This window comes from Anopheles moucheti, chromosome X (assembly GCF_943734755.1).
Source record: "Anopheles moucheti chromosome X, idAnoMoucSN_F20_07, whole genome shotgun sequence".
NCBI lineage: Eukaryota > Metazoa > Arthropoda > Insecta > Diptera > Culicidae > Anopheles > Anopheles moucheti.
This window is the reverse complement of record NC_069142.1, coordinates 2,602,246-2,623,622: the sequence shown is the minus strand read 5'-3', so window position 1 is coordinate 2,623,622 and position 21,377 is coordinate 2,602,246. Positions and strand designations below refer to the sequence as shown.

At 43.4% G+C, this 21,377-nt stretch overlaps 1 protein-coding gene across 3 annotated transcripts; it reads left to right on the top strand.

The window, feature by feature from the left end:
- Positions 1-1,450: 1,450 nt before the first annotated feature.
- Positions 1,451-20,052, top strand: LOC128306369 (MAP kinase-activating death domain protein). 3 transcript variants are annotated; one of them, XM_053043859.1, is made up of 17 exons: positions 1,451-1,597; positions 1,675-2,021; positions 2,092-2,952; positions 3,030-3,156; positions 3,274-4,722; positions 4,933-4,992; positions 5,210-5,998; positions 6,078-6,281; positions 6,359-6,598; positions 7,318-7,452; positions 7,747-8,253; positions 8,317-8,589; positions 8,675-8,842; positions 12,355-12,363; positions 15,523-15,595; positions 15,665-15,711; positions 18,120-20,052. In XM_053043859.1, the coding sequence occupies exons 1-17, from the start codon at positions 1,451-1,453 to the stop codon at positions 18,903-18,905; spliced, it is 6,222 nt and encodes a 2,073-aa protein (XP_052899819.1). In that variant the 3' UTR covers positions 18,906-20,052. The 3 variants fall into 3 exon arrangements, with proteins under 3 accessions (XP_052899819.1, XP_052899821.1, XP_052899820.1); XM_053043861.1 differs by lacking the exons at positions 4,933-4,992; positions 7,318-7,452; XM_053043860.1 differs by lacking the exons at positions 4,933-4,992; positions 7,318-7,452; positions 12,355-12,363.
- The last annotated feature ends 1,325 nt before the right edge of the window (positions 20,053-21,377 follow it).

The window sequence follows — 21,377 nt, the reverse complement described above, 5'->3', positions numbered from 1 at the left end:
CCCGTAATCGATAATTACGTATCCAATACACTTCATCAGCATGAAATATGGAGCGAAATCTCTCGGGAACCTGTATGCGATGCTATCTGTGTTTTCGCAACTTCATTTGCAAGGTACCTTCAACAAGTTGTAGACAGATGTGTCGGAAATGTGAAAAGATTAAAAAAAAATGGCTGAACGAACAATTCTTATTTATTTTTTATTTAATTTATATTATGAGAACGAACAATTCTTAACGAGCTTAGAATTTGAATGCGAACAGTATTGTTTGGTAATTCGGGGAACCGAATTTCTTGCGAGATAGTTCTATTGTTTGTTGCGTGACTTTCTCTTGGCAGCTCGTAGAGAGAATGACCCTGGAAAATTCTGCTAAACTTTTTCTTCTTCCTTGAACGCTTCCGTTATAAACGATTGAGACATTCGTCGTTGTAGAACGATTTGAGAGAAGAGCATCTGAGCATCAAATGAGGGTTATGCTTTTTTATGGCCCCAAAGGGCGGCCAGGCCTCAGGGCATGTTTGTGAGCTATTGAAAAAAAAAGTTTAAATTGTTCAACAATCCGATTGAGGTCTTTACAAAAGGAATCGTTATTGCTTGATGCAGGATTTATCATTTCTAAGAAGATGTCAAATATTCGATTATCCTATTATACGAGAATTTTCGTTTCCTCCAAATATGAGACGTGAGACTCCAAAGTGTTGAATGAGACACAGAATTACTATCATAATCTAACAATTACCGAAAGTTTGTCCTTCACATCAGCCGAGTAGGGCACATACTACGTGGCATATTATTACCCAACAGTGGTTGTGAATGCTGTCGAACTTCACCTTGAGGTCGTGTTCTTTTGGAGTAATAGAGAAAAGGGAAGAGCAAGTTGTCTCTGCTAAAGCTTCGAGATAAATTCTAGACGAACACGCATGATAGCATAAGAGATGCAAACAATTTGCCAGCCTCATATGTTTGTGACGACAATAAATTCCAACAGTAACACGAAAGGGCCTCTATAAAGGAGCAAATGCTATTCAATTAGGAGAAATAACATCAGAAATAACAAGATATTCTTAGGTAGTATTGCCTAAAGGAAGCTGACAGGAAGTGTATTTATAGTTAGGGATAAATAAAAACAATTAAATACAAAGAATAGACTTATGGTGGGATGATAAATGCTAACTAACGAATGGCCACGTAGGTCGTCACGTCACATTTGGTATATACCGTAATTTTTTATGTCTTTTTTCTGGACAAAAAACATATCGTCGACTGCAGGGCTCACGGCATAGATGCGTCTTCACATAAATTTAGCGACCTTCCAGCACAACCGACGCACGGCACGGCGAATCTAGCAGGAGGCGCTTATCTTGCCGTGCATTAGCAGCTCCTGTGGGGGAGATTCGCTTCACTCTCCGCGCATTTGACGTCAGCAGGAGCCCGTGATCTCACGTTCACCATGGCCGAACAGCAGCAACGTGACTCGCTATGTCCACGATTGATCGACTATCTGGCAATTGTTGGAGCTCGTACGACGCATGTAACGCGCTCCGGGACTGGAAACGTCGGGGCGGCTTCTGGTTCTGCCAGTCAATCGTCAGTGCAGGTTAGTAATATGCCGCGCAAGCTTTGTCTCCGTCAGCTAAACGGCACACGCATTGTGCTTGTTGCTATTTGTAATAGCTGCCAGAGCTGTTGCGACGCTACCCTCCAATGGACCATGATGACTTCCCTCTGCCACTGGACATGGTGTACTTTTGTCAGCCGGAAGGATGCGTTAGTGTTGGTTCCCGGCGGACGGGATCCGCCATAAGGGATACGACATCCTTTGTGTTCACTCTCACCGATAAAGATTCGGGCAAGACGCGGTACGGTATCTGTGTGAATTTTTATCGTCCAATTGAAAAGTCACTACCCCGTGTAAGTGTCGGGTCGGGTACAGCGAATAGTAAACAGCCCCCCAATTCTTCCCTGCGTCGTGAGTCCTGGCGCAAGAGCATGGAGAAGAGTTCCGACTCTGCCTTTTCTAGGTAAGGAGCTACTTCGCCGTTGACGGTAGCTTATTTATTGGTTAATTGGTTTTAATTGATACACCCACAGCGACTATCGGAGCAGCAATATAGCGCCGAGTGACTCCTCCGACCGGGATTGTCCGAGCAGGCGTGACTCGGATCCACCGAATGCTAGCACCAACTATGGCACTACCCATCAGTCACTGTTGGGAGTGGTCGGACCATCCGGAGACTCAGAATCCGGTGGTAGCCATTCACCCTCACCACGCGCCTCCCGAAAGCGATCGAAAATCCGTAACCACTCGCTGACATCGCTGTGCATACTGTCGCATCATCCATTTTTAACGATATTTCGCGAATGTTTGTTCATCCTGAAACGGCTCATCGATGCGTGTAATGATTCGTGCAGCCCGAAGCGGGTTGGGGCCGCTCGACCATCGGTACGCGACAGTGTCTGGAACGTGCTGACAAATCAAGCGTCCGAGTCAACCAGCTCTGTCATACTGCACGATGTGCAGGAGATCGAGACCTGGATCCTACGGCTCCTGTCAGCGCCAGTTCCCGTACCGGGTTCAACGCGCGTGGAAGTAGACGTCTTGTCGGCGGCACTCTATCAACCTCTAGTGTTTGCACTTCCGGACCACACACGCTTCACGCTGGTCGATTTTCCGCTTCATCTACCACTAGAGCTGTTGGGTGTCGACACTTGTCTACGGGTGCTGACGCTAATACTGCTGGAGCACAAGGTCATCATACAGTCACGCAACTACAACGCACTCTCAATGTCCGTAATGGCGTTCGTGCATCTGATCTACCCGTTGGAGTACATGTTCCCGGTCATTCCGCTTTTACCTACGTGTATGGGGAGCGCTGAGCAGTTGTTGCTTGCCCCGACGCCTTACATTATCGGGCTACCGGCGACATTTTTGATGTACAAGAAAAATTTTCGGTAAGAACAGGCTCACAAATGATGCAGGTGCAGTTTTATGAACTAGCTACAATTTCTTCTATTCTGCTACCCCTTAGCTTACCGGACGATATTTGGCTCGTTGATCTAGATTCGAACAAGTTAACGCCAGCTTCTGGTGATATGGAAACAATACCAATGCTACCGGAACCGGAAGGCGGTATACTGAAGAATCACCTCAAACAGGTATGTCGTAATCGATCTTTTCAACAAAACGTTTTCACTTTGGTGATCCAACTATGTTGACATTTTACCTGCTGTTCCGATGTCTGATGATTGTTATTTCATTTCATGTGAAATAAGGCCCTCAACTCTATGTCATCCGGGAACCAAGCATCATTAATGCCTAATCGCCAGCAAGCTGATAACGGGCGCGATAGCTTCAGTAGTTCGAATGCAACTACTGGCCTAGCACTGCAGGCACCTCAATCGTCTGGATCACATGGATCCAACCATGGTGGTATATCATCTGCTGGTTGCCCACCCTTGACAGGTGCAGCCGGTTCAACCGTTGCTTCCCAACAGCCGAGTCCCGTCGGGCAGCCGTCTACTGGCAATCCACTGATATTTGGTGCCGACGTCGATTCGGTCGATGTTGCAACACGCGTTGCGATGGTGCGCTTCTTCAACTCGCAAAATACGCTTGCCAACTTCACCGAGCACACGCGGATCCTGCGACTGTATCCGCGACCGGTGGTCGCATTTCAGATTAACAGTTTCCTGCGTTCTCGGCCCCGTACGTCCGCGTTTCTGAATCGTTTCGCACGAACGCAAGCCGTCGAATGGCTGGCGGAGTGGTCACTGACGCCCTCCAATGTAGCGTTTCTTCGCGTGCAAACTGGTGTGCTAGATCCGGCGCAAGTCGGCGATAAGCCGAAATGGTATGCGCATGCCCTCAACCCTATACGCTTTCAGGTGTGGGACGAGGGTAGTTCGCTCAGTGTGGCGCTCAAGCGCATGTTGCGTCTCGAGAGTCAACCGACGGATGAGAGTGGTTCCGACTCGGACGGTGCAGACAGCACTAGCTCATCGTACTCGTCGCTGAGCGACTTTGTGTCCGAAATCGTATCATCGGATCTGTCGCCAAGTCTCCACGAGGTGTATGCCAATCAACACCACCACCATCATCATGTCGCACCAAAGAACCTGTCGTCGAACCTAGACCCACATCTCGTGTATCGACCGCCCAGCTCGTTGCGTTTTCCGGAAGGAATGCAGCCTCAACCGAGAGAACCGAGCGGTGCAGAGCAACCAGACTCTGCCGAATCGACATCTTCCAGCCAGTCGGACCTTAGCTCGCCCAGCTTCAACCGGGATTCTGAGTTTGAATTCAACCCAAAGACACGCAACGAGGTGCATCTGGTGGTGAAGCCGGAGCGTGAGCATGGTAGTTTTGAGAATGAATCTGATTCCAACTCTACCACCACACCGAAAACGATTGTGTCGAAGGATAGTGGTGGATCGCACGAGGCCGTCGCTGGTGCTAAACGTAGCGGGAAACTCTGTAAGATACCGCCGCCTATATCGCCCAACTTTGGACGACAGCAGAGCGGAGCAAATTTGCTAGCACGCACCTCCAGCTCTGGGTCGACTGGATCTGGCAGCCATCCACCATCACTTGGGTCGGCTGGATCGCAACGCCAGAGCTCGCAGGGCTCACTGTTCGAGGTGCTGACGACACAGGCGAAGGAGCTTGTTAGAGAAACGACTCGACAAAGCAGTCAGGACGGGCTGCTGGCTCAGATGGATAAGGTAGGCGGGTAGACATCATACTTAGCTGTACACTTGTTGTATATCTAATCGTCTCCGTTTTAGGAATACTTTGATTGTATATGATTTAACGTCAATTTCCTTTCTCTAACTCTCCTTCTTTCTGTCTTTCTTTACCCTTCGTTGTGTTGCACGCTGTCACCCTTTATTGTCATTTACCTTCAAAATTCTACATTTATGGAATGTGTTAAGTTCAAAGTGCAGGCGAAGGAAATAGAAGAAGATCTCAAGATTCTAGCTCCCCTTGAGCAGGTGTGTTTGGTTTGTTTGTTTTATTCTCTATTATGATTAAGTTGCTAGCAATAAACAAGCCGTTCTTTAACGAATAATACAACAACAAAAAACCATTCGAACGCCTTCGTTGAGGTGTTACCAATTGACAGTTAGTGTGCTTGATCTTTTGTTGAGCTTGTGTGTTGCCTGTTTTAACGTGAATAGTTTATTTAATGTGAATCGCATTTGCTTTCAGCTTACGTTACAGGCAAAGAAGGCCGCCGAAGAGGCTTCGAAACAGGCTCTCGAAGCATCCAAGCAGGCGGCTGGCGTCAGCAAGAATACAATCGAAGATCTAACGTATGTTGGTAAATCCACGATTGGTGATCTCACCAAATCGGCTAAGGAAGTGGCAGCGAAGAAAGGTTTACTTCAGCAGGGTACTGGACCCTACTCTGGTCCGCAGTCGTTAAATTCTCCGACTTCGAACACGGTGGCCACCACCAACCAGTCACTGTTTTCCTCGATTACCAGCGATTTTAACGGCATCGCCCAGTCTACATCCTCAATGTTCTCTGACCTGTTCGGCAGCAAGCAGAAAAACCAACAACAGCACCAACACCACCAGCAACAGCAGCATCAGCAACAGCAGCACCATCAACAGCAGGGTGGCGATATGCAGCGTGCAACCACAATGCTACAGCAACAGCAGATCAAAATGAAGGAGAAGCTATCGTTCGATCCATTCCCCGGGCGGAAGGGTTTAGTAGAGCGGAACCCGCTTATCAAACATTCTGGCCCGAAGCAAACCAAGGAGGAGATCCAGCGGATACAGAACGCCGAACGGTCGACGAGTAACTCGGAAAATCAAACCTTCCTAAAAGATCTTGTAAATCAGGTACTGGCCGGTGAGGGTGTTGGATGGTTGAAGCTGAATCGCCTCAAGAAGCTGATGGAGGATGAATCGTATCGTATGCTTGTGTTGGGGAAGCTCAACCGGACGCTCGAGCGAAAAATAGGACCTGATGATCATATAGACGATGTCGTAAGTATGGGTTTCCCCGCAATCCTGCCTGAGCTACTTTAACGTGTTTAATTTAATGATATCCACCTGATCTCATCAGTGTGTCTCGAAAGCGGTGTACAAAGGAACGCTCAAGTGCTTAGTGGCCATCACGCATGGTTTGGAACACACGATCGGCAACTTTGGTCTCGGCGGGATGGCATCCGTATTTCAGATGATGGAAATCGCACACACGCATTACTGGAGCAAGGATTTAACCGAAGGTGCAGGTTCTGATATGTCCGCCAGCTTACTATCTAGCCAGGTACGCTTGTGATATGGTAGCCGTTGCGCTATTCCTGAACACGACTATTTCACTAACGCTTTATTTTCCTGCCCCAGAGTGTCAGTCCAATGGGCAGCCGGGAGAACCTCCGGTCACCGCAAAGCCCTTCGGAGTTGTCCGACTGGATGTTGGGAAGCTCGCGCAAAAGCTCCAATGCAAACACGGATCACGTCGCCTTATCAAGACACCCGTCGGAGAACGAGCAGGATAATCAATCCACGTCAGAGATGTTCAAGGACATGCTGTCGCTTAAACGCAACGTGTTGTTTAACAAGTTGACGTCGTTTGACTCCGAGGTGGGTAGAATTGCAAGGCTATTTATTCATTATATTTTCGTTCCATGCTCACTACGTTCGTTTTATCTATCTGTTATGAACTCAACACTTTTGGTTTTAGTTGTAAAATGGCGATGGTAATGGTACACGCATCTGACATAGCATTCGATTCAACTGATACAACGCGATGCTGTACAAATAGTATGCTATTGCTGTATAAAAGATATTCAGAACAAGATTCCTATTGTAATTTTTCTGTAATCTTTGAGTATTGTTGTAGGATCTGATCTAGCCTCCAGAAAATCTGATATCGTGCTATTTAAAGTGTTCTGAAGGTTTTTGCTGAGATAGCGCACCTCTACTCAACAGTAGGAGAGGTGCAGCTCTCTACTGCAGTGTTAAGCCGAAATTGCCTCAGTGCGCAAAGCGTAGTAGATTTTGGTTTCAAAAAGCATTAACTGTTGTGGTTTTTTTTTGTTGTATAATTGTATAAACTGATCTGAAACGAATGCCCTGAAAGTACGTTTGTGTGTGTTTTGGATAGTTAATTTTATGTTTCATTTCGCTCTATGTAAAGTATTTCGTTTGTTTTAGACCAGAAGAAAACCCAATACTACTATGGTCAGATTGGTCCTTTGTTTGCTCATTAAATCATTGGTCTAACCTTAAGCGGTATATTTAGTTCTCTACATCTATATGTGTACGCTTGAAATCTATGTCTCCTCACCTCTACACCACAGGGTAGCATTGCGATGCAAGATTCATCTGGGACATTATCTGTCGCTAGTGACGTTTTGCCGCAACAGCAATCCGGTGACTTTTTGGCCACCTCCATTTCTTGCCGGTCGACTGTGTCGGATACCGAGTACGAGAAGGTAAGTATCGAATGGACGTGTTCGTGACGAGACGGGCAATTCTTCACAGTTTTTATTTGCTAACCTTCCGATACAACTAATTCATTTGCGTGTTTGTGTTTGTTATCTTCGTGAGCGGTGTGCGTGTGTGCGTGTCTTGTGGAATTGCATGTCTACTAAATGAAAAGTTAACTTATTTGGTGAATTAATACTTTCATAAATTATCAGGAAATGTAGGGAATGAGACACTTGGGTAATTTTCACCTAATTTGTAGACTACTTTATTCAACGGCGTCTCGTTTATTTTATTTACAGTTTCCGAAAAGTTCCACACTGAAAGATGCGAAAAAGATGGCCGGCGGTATATTCTCTGGCAAGTCGTCACTAAGTGCTGGGTTCCGCTACACCGGTGGTAGTTTGATTCCCTCGTCTGGGTCGCCTTCGCCGGATGCTCCCCGGGTGTATCTATTCGAGGGTTTGTTGGGCAAGGATCGGTCCAGCATTTGGGACCAGATGCAGTTCTGGGAGGATGCGTTCCTGGATGCGGTGAGTCAGGAGCGCGACATGATCGGGATGGACCAAGGCCCTGGAGAGATGATGGAGCGTTACAAGGCACTGTCGGAGTCCGAGCGCAAGCGTTTGGAGCACGATGAGGATCGGCTGCTATCAACAATGCTTTACAATCTCACCGCAATTCTGGTCATGCTGAACGTGCACAAGCTGGAAATAAAGAAGAAAGTGCGTCGATTGCTCGGCAAAAGTCATATAGGCTTTATCTACTCGCAGGAAGTGAACCTGCTGCTCGATCAGATCAATAATCTGGTAGGTGGTTTTGTACATTCAAACAGTGTGTGGCGTTCTTTCATTGCTTTGTTCCATTACCAGCATGGTAACGACATCGACCTAAAGCCGCTTGGTTCCCGGTTACTGCATCGACAAAGTTTCACCGTACATCAGGGAATCGATGCAAGCGGTTCGCTCCGGTTTATTGAAGTGCGTGATGATGGACTGGTGCTGCGTTCGGTGAATGGCAGCATCACCGAACGATGGTGGTTCGAACGGCTCGTTAACATGACGTATTCGCCGAAGACGAAGGTACTCTGCCTGTGGCAGCGTAACGGTGGCCAAACCCAGCTCCACAAGTACTACACCCGGAAGGTAAGTTTAGCGCCCTGGCGACGTACCGGACCGTTCCTCGATTAACGTCGAATTATTTCACATGGCGTTTTTGCTGGGCGTACAGTGCAAGGAGCTGTACAATTGTATCAAGGAGTCGATGGAACGCAGCGGTTGTGCTGGCCAGGCGCCAGAGTTGGGAGGTGAGTTCCCGGTACAGGACATGACGACTGGCGAGGGAGGCTTGCTGCAGGTGTGCCTTGAGGGCGTCGGACTGTTGTTTGCCAATAGCAAGGTAAGCCCAATGTTGCTCGCTTAGCTTAATCTGTTAGCCACACCCAAATTGTATGTTCTTTCTTAGCTTGTACCGTTTCGTTTGATCTCGTTTCCGTTCATCCATTCTCTTTCTTATAAATGTATACCTCTTACATGCATCATACCCCGTGCTCGTACCATGCAAAATGTTACGGATCATCAGATCCGTCGTTTTGCGAATGTCGAGTGTTGTGTTTATCGCTGAGGAAACCCCCAACCGATAGCCGACAGCTAGTGTCGCTTGTTATACAAAACAGTATGATTAGTAACGTCCATTATAACACACCCGAATCATCTCGCGAACCTTGCCGAAGCAATACATTGCGATACACGTTTTGCAACATCTGTACTGTATCACCGATATTGGAACAAACAGCTCTTTGCTCTAGAATAGTTTTAGTGGGATCATCCAGGATCTTGGTGAATGTTGACATCCCGAGGCCTTGCGAGTCAGATCTTGATCAAGTAAGGCAAATAGGTTTAGGGCTATTCATCTCATTTCGATGAGATAATTCAGAAGCTGGAATTCAGAAGATGGAATTGAACCTCATAGGGGAACCCTATATACGCTGCTCACTTGGCCTGGAGATAGGAAAATGCAAAAGCGTGCAGTAAATTCAGGTTCCCAAAATATGCAAAAATTCTTCACAATTTCGTTTCGTTTAAGTTCAGTTTTTCGCTGTCTCATTGGTTCTTTGGTTTAACGGTTTCGTTTACTGATTGAGTTTCGATTGAGTTTGCTTGCGTACTGACACGGTTTTGGGTTTTGGATTTCGGTTATCAGTTTACGTTTCTTCGCCGAGGTACGGATCTGAAGCGATTTAAGTTGCTCTAATCTCTCACGAATCAAAGGACCGTCTCTGGCTAGGCGAATCAAAACGTCTTGTGCACACTCTTAACGCCACGGTGCGAAGCGAATGAAGTACATACGTTTTACGAACTACTCCAAACCACATACACCCATGCTCGTGTGTACCTTATTGCGTATAATTTTCTTGACAAACAAGTTGAACATTTATCTATTCCCCATAACTTTTACGATATAATCAGCACAAAACTTGCGTGTAGATGTTAACGTTATATATTCTATGTTTGTCCGACTTTCTTTTGGTTTTCCCTTTTTCTTTTTGGTTCCATATATCTATAGCAATGATATTACAACTCTTATTACGCATGTTTTACGTTCTTTACCATTAATCTAGTTCACTTACTACCATGAGAATTCCTCCATGTAACTATACTACCAAACCGGATCTTATCTTCACATGTGTGAGACGAATAAACATTCAGTTGTCATGCTATAGCTTTTAGTCAGTTGCTGCGCCCAAATTGTGTGTGTGTTTCCAAACGTACCGTGTGACGGTTAATGCAAAACTATACAGATCCTTTATGTGCTGTACTATCCTTAGTATCTACCAGAACTGCACCTTGAACGACAATCTCTGTATCAAGGTAGTCATTTGTGGTCATTTGCGCATTATCTTGTATAACTCTCCACACTAGTTGTGTGCTAATGAGTATTTCCCAAGTAGCGAATTTTCCCCTCCCCAAGAGTGGCGTCCACTTCAGTGAAGGAATACATGTGAAGCGCAGAAAGGGTAGAGGAGATGGCAAAAAGGAGAGAGAGAGAGAAAACAAGAGAGCTGATCATATTGTTTTGCTTACATTTATATTACAAATATATATATACGCATCACCAGTCTCTTACTCGCTGCTTACTTGCATTTGTTTATGACAGCTAGTGCATTTTGGGCTACTCTTACTAAGCACGCACAATCAACCAAGATAATTGTGATTCGTTTACCTTATTTTCATACGTTTGATCTCGTTTGTCTTCCACTCTTGTTTAAGATCCATTCGAGATGCTGATGTGTTGTTAGACGCGTTCTTCATTTCTGTTTCATTATCGTGCGCGCGATTTTAGCGATCAAGTTTTGTTTTTGTTTACAGTCTGCAAATTTGTTCTTAACTCTTTTAGGTTTTTCACAAAATGGAATGCTACAAACGAGATCTGCAAGATAATATACAGTGGTGTTTTTTTTTTGTTTGGCCAAACCTTGTTGTATCGTGTATGTTAGGATACAATTTTGAGACATTTACATTCAATTGGTCCAGACAATTTTGTGTGGTCTTGCATGGAGGTCATGCTAAAGTTCCGAGAGATTTCAGAATTCAGAGTTCCTTGTGTTTCAGAGCTATGAAAACATTGTCCAGCATTCACTATTGTTAACCGTGTTTAATAATAACACGCATGAAAGATATTTTTTGAGATTTTTTCTTTGTTTTCGGTCTTTGCACCGTCTGCATTTGTCGCTGTAATTACCTTTTGTTGTCTCTCGTTGTGTTTTTTTTTCTCTCTGAATACTTTGAACAAACGTTTGGAGTGCGTTCTTTTGGTTGTCAATTAGCCTTTTTCTTGGCATTTTGGTTTTGGATATCGGTCATAATGTTTTCTTACAAAGATACCCGCGCCATAAAACACTTCATGACACCGGAGTTCGATAAACGATGAATATAGAGATTTTTGCCAGTGTTTCTTAAGGTTCTTCTTACGCGCGAATTATTTTCTACCTTTAGCACTTTGTTTTATTACTTCTTGTTTTATTTTTTTATCAATAATAACACGTTTTCCCTCTGCGTTCCCAACAACAACAAAAAAAAATGCAAAACGAAAAAAAAAAAATTAGAGTAATTTGTTTACGCTAAAAACGAGAGGAATACAAATTACAAAGACTTTTGAGATGGTCCTTGAGTGTACGCGGATACGTTTTTGAGTTACATGAATCTCTACTGTATTTTGTTGCCTTACCTTTCCGTTTGTCTTCTGGTTTGTTTCTGTTTCATTGCCTTTTTTCATCTGTTCTTTAAAGGTTAGGCCTTTAAACCGCTGTCCAACTGTTTCAAAGAGTATCTTCGGTTGAACAAAACTGCATTTTTCATAAATATCATTTCTGTCCCCCTGCTCTCCTATTGGACGAACGATTTAGCTTGAACCACTGCAGACAGGAATAAAATACAAGAGGACCAGTAGCTAGCAGAGTAGCAAAAATTAGTACAGTTGTACTGGTTTTCTTCCTCCCTCCCCAAACAGTAAAGGTTTTTTTTATGGTTTTTCATTATCATAGATTACATATTTGCTCTTCTTGCCTTCGTTTAAACAAAACCGAATAATTGAAATACTACATTAAAAACAACAAAACTAGAGCAATTATTGTCAAACTTCACTAATCATGATTTTCTTACCTTTCTCTTTTATTCCTACCCCTTTTTACTCGGTCGAATCATCTAATGACGATTTCGATAACAATGAAATGAAACGAACAATGTTTGAAACATTAAAAAAAAACTAAAAACTTTGATCGTCATCGTACAAATAAAATGAAATGTCATGCGTACAACTAAAAAAACATGAAACACGTTGCAACAAAAAAAAACAATACAAAAAAATCCGGATCATTTTCAAACATTTACTAATACTCATTTGCTGGAAAGGATTTTGAGGTACAGTTACATTTTTTTCTATTTTAACCTAATTATGTAATAAGTGAGACATTTGCTACAAAAAAAACAAACCCTTCGCTACACTATTCACTCACAATGTACACGCCAATAGCAACAAAAAAAAAGGAAAATATCAAAAATACTCTCCAAAACTTAAACTCCACGGCCCTCCCGCCCCCTCCCCCTCCCAAACATGAACGATGTAGGCAATTATCTGATTGTTGCTGTTTATATGTACGATGTATATTCATTTTCTGTTACTGCTTCATTATTGATCAGTTTGATTCCTCTACGTTTTTCATCAACCTGTCCCCTCCCCCTCCCATTCCCCTCCTCACCACTCTTTTTCTCTTTCACGCCATGAGACTAGCTCAAACGTTTTTTGTGTTTGATTCCTTCTTTAGTTTAGTTTTTCAACTAACACACGACACACATCAGTCACAATATATTTTGCTGGATGCTGGATACACAAACCACCTGTCGAAAATTCATCTCCACCTAACTTAGAGCGCTACTATCGCTACTATTACTACTACGACATAAAGCTTACCTGAGAAGCTTTACTGTGCTGTTATCTTATCCCCCTATCAGCTCTACACTCGATTTAATTAGTGCATTTCATGCGAATACGTTTTGTTTTATTGGTTTTCCCGAGTTTTCACTCCCATTTTCCCGAAACGTGGAATTTTCCGAAAGCCATGCTTTTCCGTATTACTTTGCTTCTGTTGCTCACGCTGTGATGTTCGTTATGGTAAATTTATGGCCGTTACCTTAAAACATTTACGTTACAACTTACATTTTAAAACAAAATCATCTTTCTAGAAAATTGACCGTGAAAAAATACAAAAAAATTAAAAATCTTGCCTGTTTTGGCAACACCAAAAATGTTCAACCACCCAGCGCTACGTTGTTACAACTTTGTTGATGTTTAAGGAAGATTTATTTCTTCCGGGGTGGTTTTCTTTTATATTTTCTAGCCAGCTTTTCCCTTCGTCACCTTCCTCCCCCTCCCCATCGTACTCCTTAATCTCCGCTTCTCATTTCTTCTCCGCCCTACTCCTTTACCTTTTCTCTACTAGTTGCATTATGAAACGAGCTTAGTAAGCCTAGGTAGTAAATCTGGTTTAAAATAGAGCCTTTTTTTAAGTTTAATTAGACACACACATACCACAAACACAAACAAAAACACAATTGTTTCCGTTCTTTTTATCTTGCGTTTCTGGTATCTTGGTATTTACGCATGCACATCCCGATTTTACTTTCCTAAACATGCAATAAATCCTGTTACAAGTGTTTGCTCTCCCTATTAAAACGAATGCGAATTGGTTGGTTTACGATTGTAACATTTGCAAATTAGTGTTTTATCGGTTTCGATTTTTTTTCTCTATTTGTTTTGGAACAAAAAATCTGTATATTTTTAAAGCCATTTCACGCAGTAAACTGTGAAATTTTAATAAAACACGTTACCTTTTTGTTTTATTATCTTAGATTATCAGTGTACTGTCATCTTATCCATATAGAATTTGTATTTTTTGTTTCGTTTGTAAAACATCTCTACAGTGCAGTTAATTCGTTTTTAACCAGCTTTTGTTCGTTTCTCTCAAACGTTTTCTTTAGTCGTTTAAAATAAACGGGTTGAAATCGAAAATGAGTGTGCCAATATTTTTTGTTTTGTATTTTTCGGGCTAAACAGCTGAATGAAAATTAAAAAAAAAACACACGCAAACACACATACACACAAAAGCTGTTAAATTTCTAGTGCCGATCGTTTTCGAAGACCATCTCACAAGTAAATTTGTTTGTATATGATAATATGTTCCCAGTTACGCAATATGGACATGTATTTTATCGAATGGTGTAATTGATCTTTATGTTCGTAGGCAAATTTAATATAAAAAAGCGCATCTTCTTTTGCTCATAAATATATTCGATATATATATGCATAAATGTATACATAGACACTTAGCGTTATCACCTTCATCGCTATTAAACGCGCTTTGATGTGCGCCCCCTCCTTCTCCTAAATAAATAAAAACAAAAACAACGCAAAACAATTGGAATTTACGTTTTGGTACTTTAGGTTTTATGCGCAATTTATGTTCCATGCCAATTTCTTGTTGTTTGTTTTCGGTTCGTTCTTTTCTTGGTTTTTTCCGTTGTACATCTGGGTCTTGTATGAAGCTTTCATTCGTTTCCATTACCGCACACTGGTAGCATACAGCTAGTTATGTTACGAGCCATACACACTACAACTCAGCTCCATTACCCATTTACTACAATGCTCATTTTGCCGGTAGTTCCGTAGGCCATATCGGGGGATATCTCCGATCTTGTTACGATCGCAGTTGCGTTTCTTTTCTTTTGGGTTTTTGTTTTGTTTTATTTCGATTTGGTGATATTGGTTTCATGTGTTTTTTGTTTCTCTCTCGTGCTCGTGGTTCAATATTTTGCTTCCAAGTTTTAGAAAACTAGAATGCTGATGGTAGCAGTTTTAGTAGTTGTATGCTTTGTTTTTATTGTTTTAATTTTTGAGTAAAAACCGTGTCGTATTACAACAGAGCCAATCATTAGACTCTTTGTTTTGTTCCTTCAAAGATATAGTCTTTATTAGCGGATAATGCAAAATACGCTGCCGATAACAATGCTTTTTCCTTTATCTGCAAATTGATATCGTTTTCTCCCCATATGTACATGTTTGCCTTTACATACAACGCATACATACATACACACCATACAGAAAACCTCCATTCACTGTTCCATGGGGACATCCAGGTTGTGTTTGAAATGTTGCGCAATGATATCTTTGCAACCTACCTTTGCTAATCTCTAAATTGGCCCATCACTAGACGGGTAACAATTCAAATGCAATCGATTGGACATTTATGACTGACTGCACAGTACCGAACATACTACTCTCTACCCGATTGAAGTTAGGTAGCGCACAATACATTACACTCACCACACCACACACCACACAAACCTTCACCTACACTCACACACAGATACATACGCGCAGAAGCACCTGTTCATATCAGATTAACATATGTTGTTAATATGCTTTTCCTGTTCTCTTCATTCGACGGAACCTGATCTCGATCCGTTTGGCGTTATTAATGGCCTTCCCGTGGCCGCATCTTTCAATGCGTTGTGCCGAAACAGTTTTTCATCCGACTGAACCACATACGGAAATGCTTCACGCAGAAAGGAGGAGTGTTCATTTTGGAGGAGTACAGTAAGTTGTTGAGTTTGATTGCGGTATATCGTCCAACTAACAGCAAATACTATTTCTGTCCTATTGTAGATCCCAAAACGAGACTTATCATTCAGCGTAAATATAAATCTGCGATGGTAAGTATCGCTGCTATTCTTTGGTTTAGTTAATCACAGGTATGAGCTTATACTCTGAGCTTGTTGTCGCATGATGCGGTACCGGGTATTATACATTAGGAGGAGCAACTACATCACCTTATTGCAAACGTAACTTCTGCTGTTAATGTGTAGCCTTCTGCTCACTACTTGAAGCTAGAGAAACTAGACAGTAAAGTAGTAGCTTTGTCTACTCAGCGGCGGATCAAACGGTAGGCGGAGTAGGCGGTCGCCTAGGGCCTCGCCGTGTTGGGGGCCCCAATAAATTTGTGCCTATTGTGCGATTTTTGAAAATTTTAAAACAAAGTTAAATTATAGTAAAAAAAAATTTATTTACAAGGTAGAAAATTGATCAAAAATATCTTTCTTGGTTATATAAAACATTTTTTTCTATGTGATAAATTAAATGCAGAGAAGAATATCGACTTTGTGACTTTAAAGTACAAACGAAATTGCACCAGGACCAGGACACTAACTTTCCCGTTGGTCGTCGAAATTTCTTCGAAAACTACCTGTTTCCGAATGTATAATACCAGGAGAGCATGCACGGAAGAGGTAGCACCTAGTACAGCAATTTTGGTCGAAAACCGCCGAAAGGTATGCAATGTTTAAACACTAACTTTCCCGTTGGTCGAGTAAAATTTCTTCGAAAACTACCTGTTTCCGAATGTATAATACCAGGAGAGCATCCACGGAAGAGGTAGCACCTAGAACAGCAATTTTGGTCGAAAACCGCCGAAAGGTATGCAATGTTTAAACACTAACTTTCCCGTTGGTCGTGAAAAATTTTCTTCGAAAACTACCAGTTTCCGAATTTAAAGTACCAGGAGAGCATGCACGGAAGAGGTAGCTCCTGGTACTGCGCCGTAAGGTATGCAATGTTTATACACTAACTTTGCAACCAACTTGCAACGCAATGCGCCGTAAGGTATGCAATGTTTATACACTAACCTTGCAACCAACTTGCAATGCAAGTTTGGTGCATGCAAGAAACTTGCAGCAAGATGGCGCGCAAGATGGCGCCCAACTTCGTACTTGCATGCAACAAACTTGCATGCAAGCTTGCATGCAAACTTGCATGCAAGTTCTTGCAAGCAAATTCTTGCATGCAAACTTGCATGCAAGTTTGCATGCAAGTTTGCATGCAAGTTTGCATGCAAGTTTGCATGCAAGTTCTTGTATGCAAGTTCTTGCATGCAAACTTGCATGCAAACTTGCATGCAAACTTGCATGCAAGTTTGCATGCAAGAATTTGCTTGCAAGAACTTGCATGCAAGTTTGCATGCAAGCTTGCATGCAAGTTTGTTGCATGCAAGTACGAAGTTGGGCGCCATCTTGCGCGCCATCTTGCTGCAAGTTTCTTGCTTGCACCAAACTTGCATTGCAAGTTGGTTGCAAGGTTAGTGTATAAACATTGCATACCTTACGGCGCATTGCGTTGCAAGTTGGTTGCAAAGTTAGTGTATAAACATTGCATACCTTACGGCGCAGTACCAGGTGCTACCTCTTCCGTGCATGCTCTCCTGGTACTTTAAATTCGGAAACTGGTAGTTTTCGAAGAAATTTTTCACGACCAACGGGAAAGTTAGTGTTTAAACATTGCATACCTTTCGGCGGTTTTCGACCAAAATTGCTGTACTAGGTGCTACCTCTTCCGTGGATGCTCTCCTGGTATCGGCAATCTGAAAACAGCTGGTTTTGTATGGAATTTCGTACCAGCTAATGGCGATCCAAGTAGTGGCGTTATCGTTCTCCTTAGCGCATAAAAACGTTTATATATAGAGACTAGCTTACTATGCCCGTTTACAGGGCTACGCAACAGAACGCTGAGATGTACGCAAGGGAGCTTTCTTTCCAAGACTTTGCTGATGTTGTTACATCATGTTTGAAGTACATCTCCCTAACACCGATAATGCCGTAGCAAAATTATGGGCCCCCCTTGAAAAATTCCGCCCTGGGCCTCCAAGGGGATTGATCCTCCACTGTGTCTACTCAACAAACACGCAACGACGATGCGTAACAAAAAAGGTGGATGAGCTGGTTTAGATACTGCAGAAAAACAGTAATATATTAGACAGTGCGGCAAACTATTACGGAACCTGTTTATTGGTGGGAGGGTGATCCGAAGCACATCTTCACGGTACCTGCGCCACCACAATCCGGTTCCACGCGCTGATTAGGTAGTAAACCATTGATGCTAATGTCCAATTATTAAGCGGCAGACTGATGTCAACTCGTTATTGTGATGGGTTGAAAGCCTGGTCGATATGACGTAATGCAACAACGAGTTAATATATTACCCCTATAGCCTATGGCACGCGTCTTTTGTGATCCAGTACACCTACGGTCCTGGGTAAACAAAGCTAATTACTTCACCCCTCTCATTGTAGGCGGATCAAATATGCTATGCTGTGCTGTGCGTGTTCTCATACATCGCCGCCGGTCAGGAGCAAACAAAGCAACAGCATGGTGCGCAGGGATGTGCATCCGGCAAGGGAATGACTACCGGAAACGCGGTACCAGTTAGCGTGGGTTTATCACCATCGGGGAAAGGTGTTCAGCCGCAGCCTCAGCCCCAGCAGCAGCTGCCGCAGCAGCATCAATCGCAAAAAATTCAGCAAATACATCTTCCGCAACAAAGCTCGCCGAAGCTGAAAACCGTGGTCGGCAAACCGATCAGCCCGAAACAGACGGCACCGACCATCCAGCAGCCCGTACAGCAACAAACACAGCAGCCTCCATCGCACCCACCGCCAACGTTCCAAACGCAACCGAACCAACCGCAGAACCAGCGCAAACACTCCAACACATCCCAACAGGACGTGGCAGGCGTGGACAAGGCACCATCGGTCCCTGGGACGGTGAAGCCGCCATCGATTCCGGCACGCCCAAAGGTCACCACATCCAGCTCCGTTTCCAGCAGTCCACCGCTGACCAAGGCACCGGTACTGGTGCCAAACCGGGGTCCACCGCCAGCAATTCCACCGCGCACCAGCCTTTCCCAGCGTTCCGATTCGGTCAGCAGCGCGTCCGGTCACCAGCAGCCACTGCAGCGGCAGTACTCCGCAATCGAACCTTCCGCCTCCGCCCGACAGGCTGCCACCAAACCGTTTCCCTTCCGTTCGCTGCAGAAGCAATCGACGGACGCAGGTGGTAATGCACCGTTCGAACATTAAAGCAGTAGTTTAGCGAATTGCGGATGCTTCGATGGACCATCTGACCTGAGTGACTCACAATAAAAAAAAAGTGTGTTTTCTAATGCAACGCACCACAATACAACGATTAAGCAGAGTCAAGCAAGAAAAACTAAATATACACTTTGTTTTCTGTTTTGTTGCAAGGAAAATCTTAAATGAAGAGAAAGAGCAAAACAAAAAAAAAATAGATCTATATAGTTAAACTGGAAGGGTGTCGTGCGCGCTGTTAAAATAAGCTTTAATTAATACACATCTTCAGGTAGGATAACGAGCGGGTCTCGCTTCTAGGTGAATTAGTTCAGCAGTTTCGCCTGTACGCGCTGAATATGTCGCATATGTTTAAGTGTTAATGTTGTCGGCTACATTTCGTTCCATTTATGAAGCGCTTTATTTGTGCACAAATGTTAAGCAGAAAGATTTGGTTGGGCACCCGAACCGGGTACGTTAGCATTAGGGGTGATAGTAACATAGAATGTACTATACATTATACACACATACCGTGCGCCCTGTATATAGCACAGCAGACAGCAGCTGGTACGATAAATTCGTATACCCTAATTTCGCCTCAGGTTGAAAACAAAGCATATAAAAACGAAACAAACCCTCGTAGAACGTTCTTCTATTTAAACGACGCATAATATCGCATAATGTAAACACAAGGACCCAGAGACACATCAGTTGCGTTTATGTTGAATCTTATAGCTTTAAACACTATATCATGTGCGGCGCCTGGTATTCGTAAACCCGCCCTCAATATGAATATCCTGTAACAGTTCACCCGGATAAAGGTGTGTGCCCCGTAGGCGTAGTAGCGTAGTAGATCCGCCAGTGTGATAGCAACCCTGTACGCGTTAGCGACCACAAGAGCAATACATACCTTCAGGAGCCACAGAGGAAGCAAAAACCAAAAAGGGAGAAACCGATGGTTGGGGAAGAGAAAATCAACAATAAAGGCATCCAATATATGGGGACGCATAGACCTGCCGCTTCCAGTGTGCATATGACTTATCGTGCTAGACACGATTTTTTCGTTGCGATGTAACACCGAACTGCTGCTTACGTTAGCCCTTCTGCAGGTGAGACTCCTGGGTGTTATTGCACCCAGGAAGTATCTGAACAACGAACTCTGGACAGGAACGACTAAACGTGGGCAGATAAGACTCCAAGGGAGTTGTTGGTGTTTTAAACAAGCTACAGTTTCTTTTACTTGTTGTATTACTATTTCAGAAATCATTTACGCAGTTTTATAAAATAGCGAGAGACTGCGTTTTGACTATAAAACTATTCAAACAAGATGTTCTTTCTACGTCTTTTATTTCTTCCAAGTGCAGGTCCTTGCATCTTAAAAGTTTCTCAACGAAATTCACCTGTGAGGAACATTGGGAGATTCGGTCTTCTTTAGTACATCGTAGAAAGACTCTTTTTCTCGAGATACTTCCTGGGCAAGGCGACAACTCTCGACAGGAAATTCGTACCCAACACCTCGATCCCTACCAAATTTTCCTGGGAAGGAACATTTCTGATGTTGCTGTTTGTTAGCCGCAGCAGGAACTTTTCTGGGAAACTAATTTGGGAACATGATGAAGGATTAGGATTAGCATTTGTCGAAGTAAAGCGTTCATATTGTCTGTTTAATGCGTAGTACATATCTTACATTCACACTCTTTATATTGTGTTGAACCTCAGTGCGATCTTTCCCGATCTTTCAACCGTCATGCGATTCATGTGCTCTAGCTCGTTCGTATTTGGGTATTCGGTTCTGAACTTGGAGCCGAGAACAGTATTTCCCCTTCTTTTGCGGGTATGCTCAGAGAATACGAATGTCCAGAATCTATCATCCAAACCAACGGCATGCCCAGTGACGTTAATCACATGACAAAACAGAAGTGAGGAGAAGAGAAAAAAAACTGTCAAAGAAACTCTTCAAAGTATTTAGGGATAGGGTAGAAGCGACGATTTGTTTATCATACAAATTTATGGAAGTACGAAGTTCCGTTTCCACGTTCGTTGCACGTCCAAGTCAACTCCAAAGGGTTTAGCCAATACGCACACACACTGTGCTAGTGGACGCTGGCACATCCATGCCGCAGATACGTGAGCAGAGTTTTAAGCATAGATTGCAGACCTGATCACCGCCTTTGTCCGCCGTCAAACTAAGCAATCCAAGGCAACCAAATGGTGGTGGATGGTGGGTTTTGTTTGTGGAAAGAAAAATTGAAGCAACAAATAGTGTCTTGACGCACTTGCTCCGGGCAAACATTTGCCCATACTAATTGCCCCCAAAAATTGAAGCCCTTAGCGGGACACACCTAGCGTTCTAACCTTTGCATATATTTAGTAAAGATATTAATTAACTCTGCACATAATTGCCCAGACACATAAACTAGAAAGCCAAACAGGGTGTGAAATCTTTCCCAAAATCAACCTGCCTGTTAACTGTTGTACTTTTAG

What these genes read in the sequence shown, in the direction of transcription:
- LOC128306369 (XM_053043859.1), top strand. Translation starts at nt 1,451, where the DNA reads ATGGCCGAACAGCAGCAACGTGACTCGCTATGTCCACGATTGATCGAC. An exon ending in TCGATCAGATCAATAATCTG is followed by an intron (nt 8,254 to 8,316) that starts GTAGGTGGTTTT and finishes TTCCATTACCAG; the next exon opens with CATGGTAACGACATCGACCT. An exon ending in GTTCATTTTGGAGGAGTACA is followed by an intron (nt 15,596 to 15,664) that starts GTAAGTTGTTGA and finishes GTCCTATTGTAG; the next exon opens with ATCCCAAAACGAGACTTATC.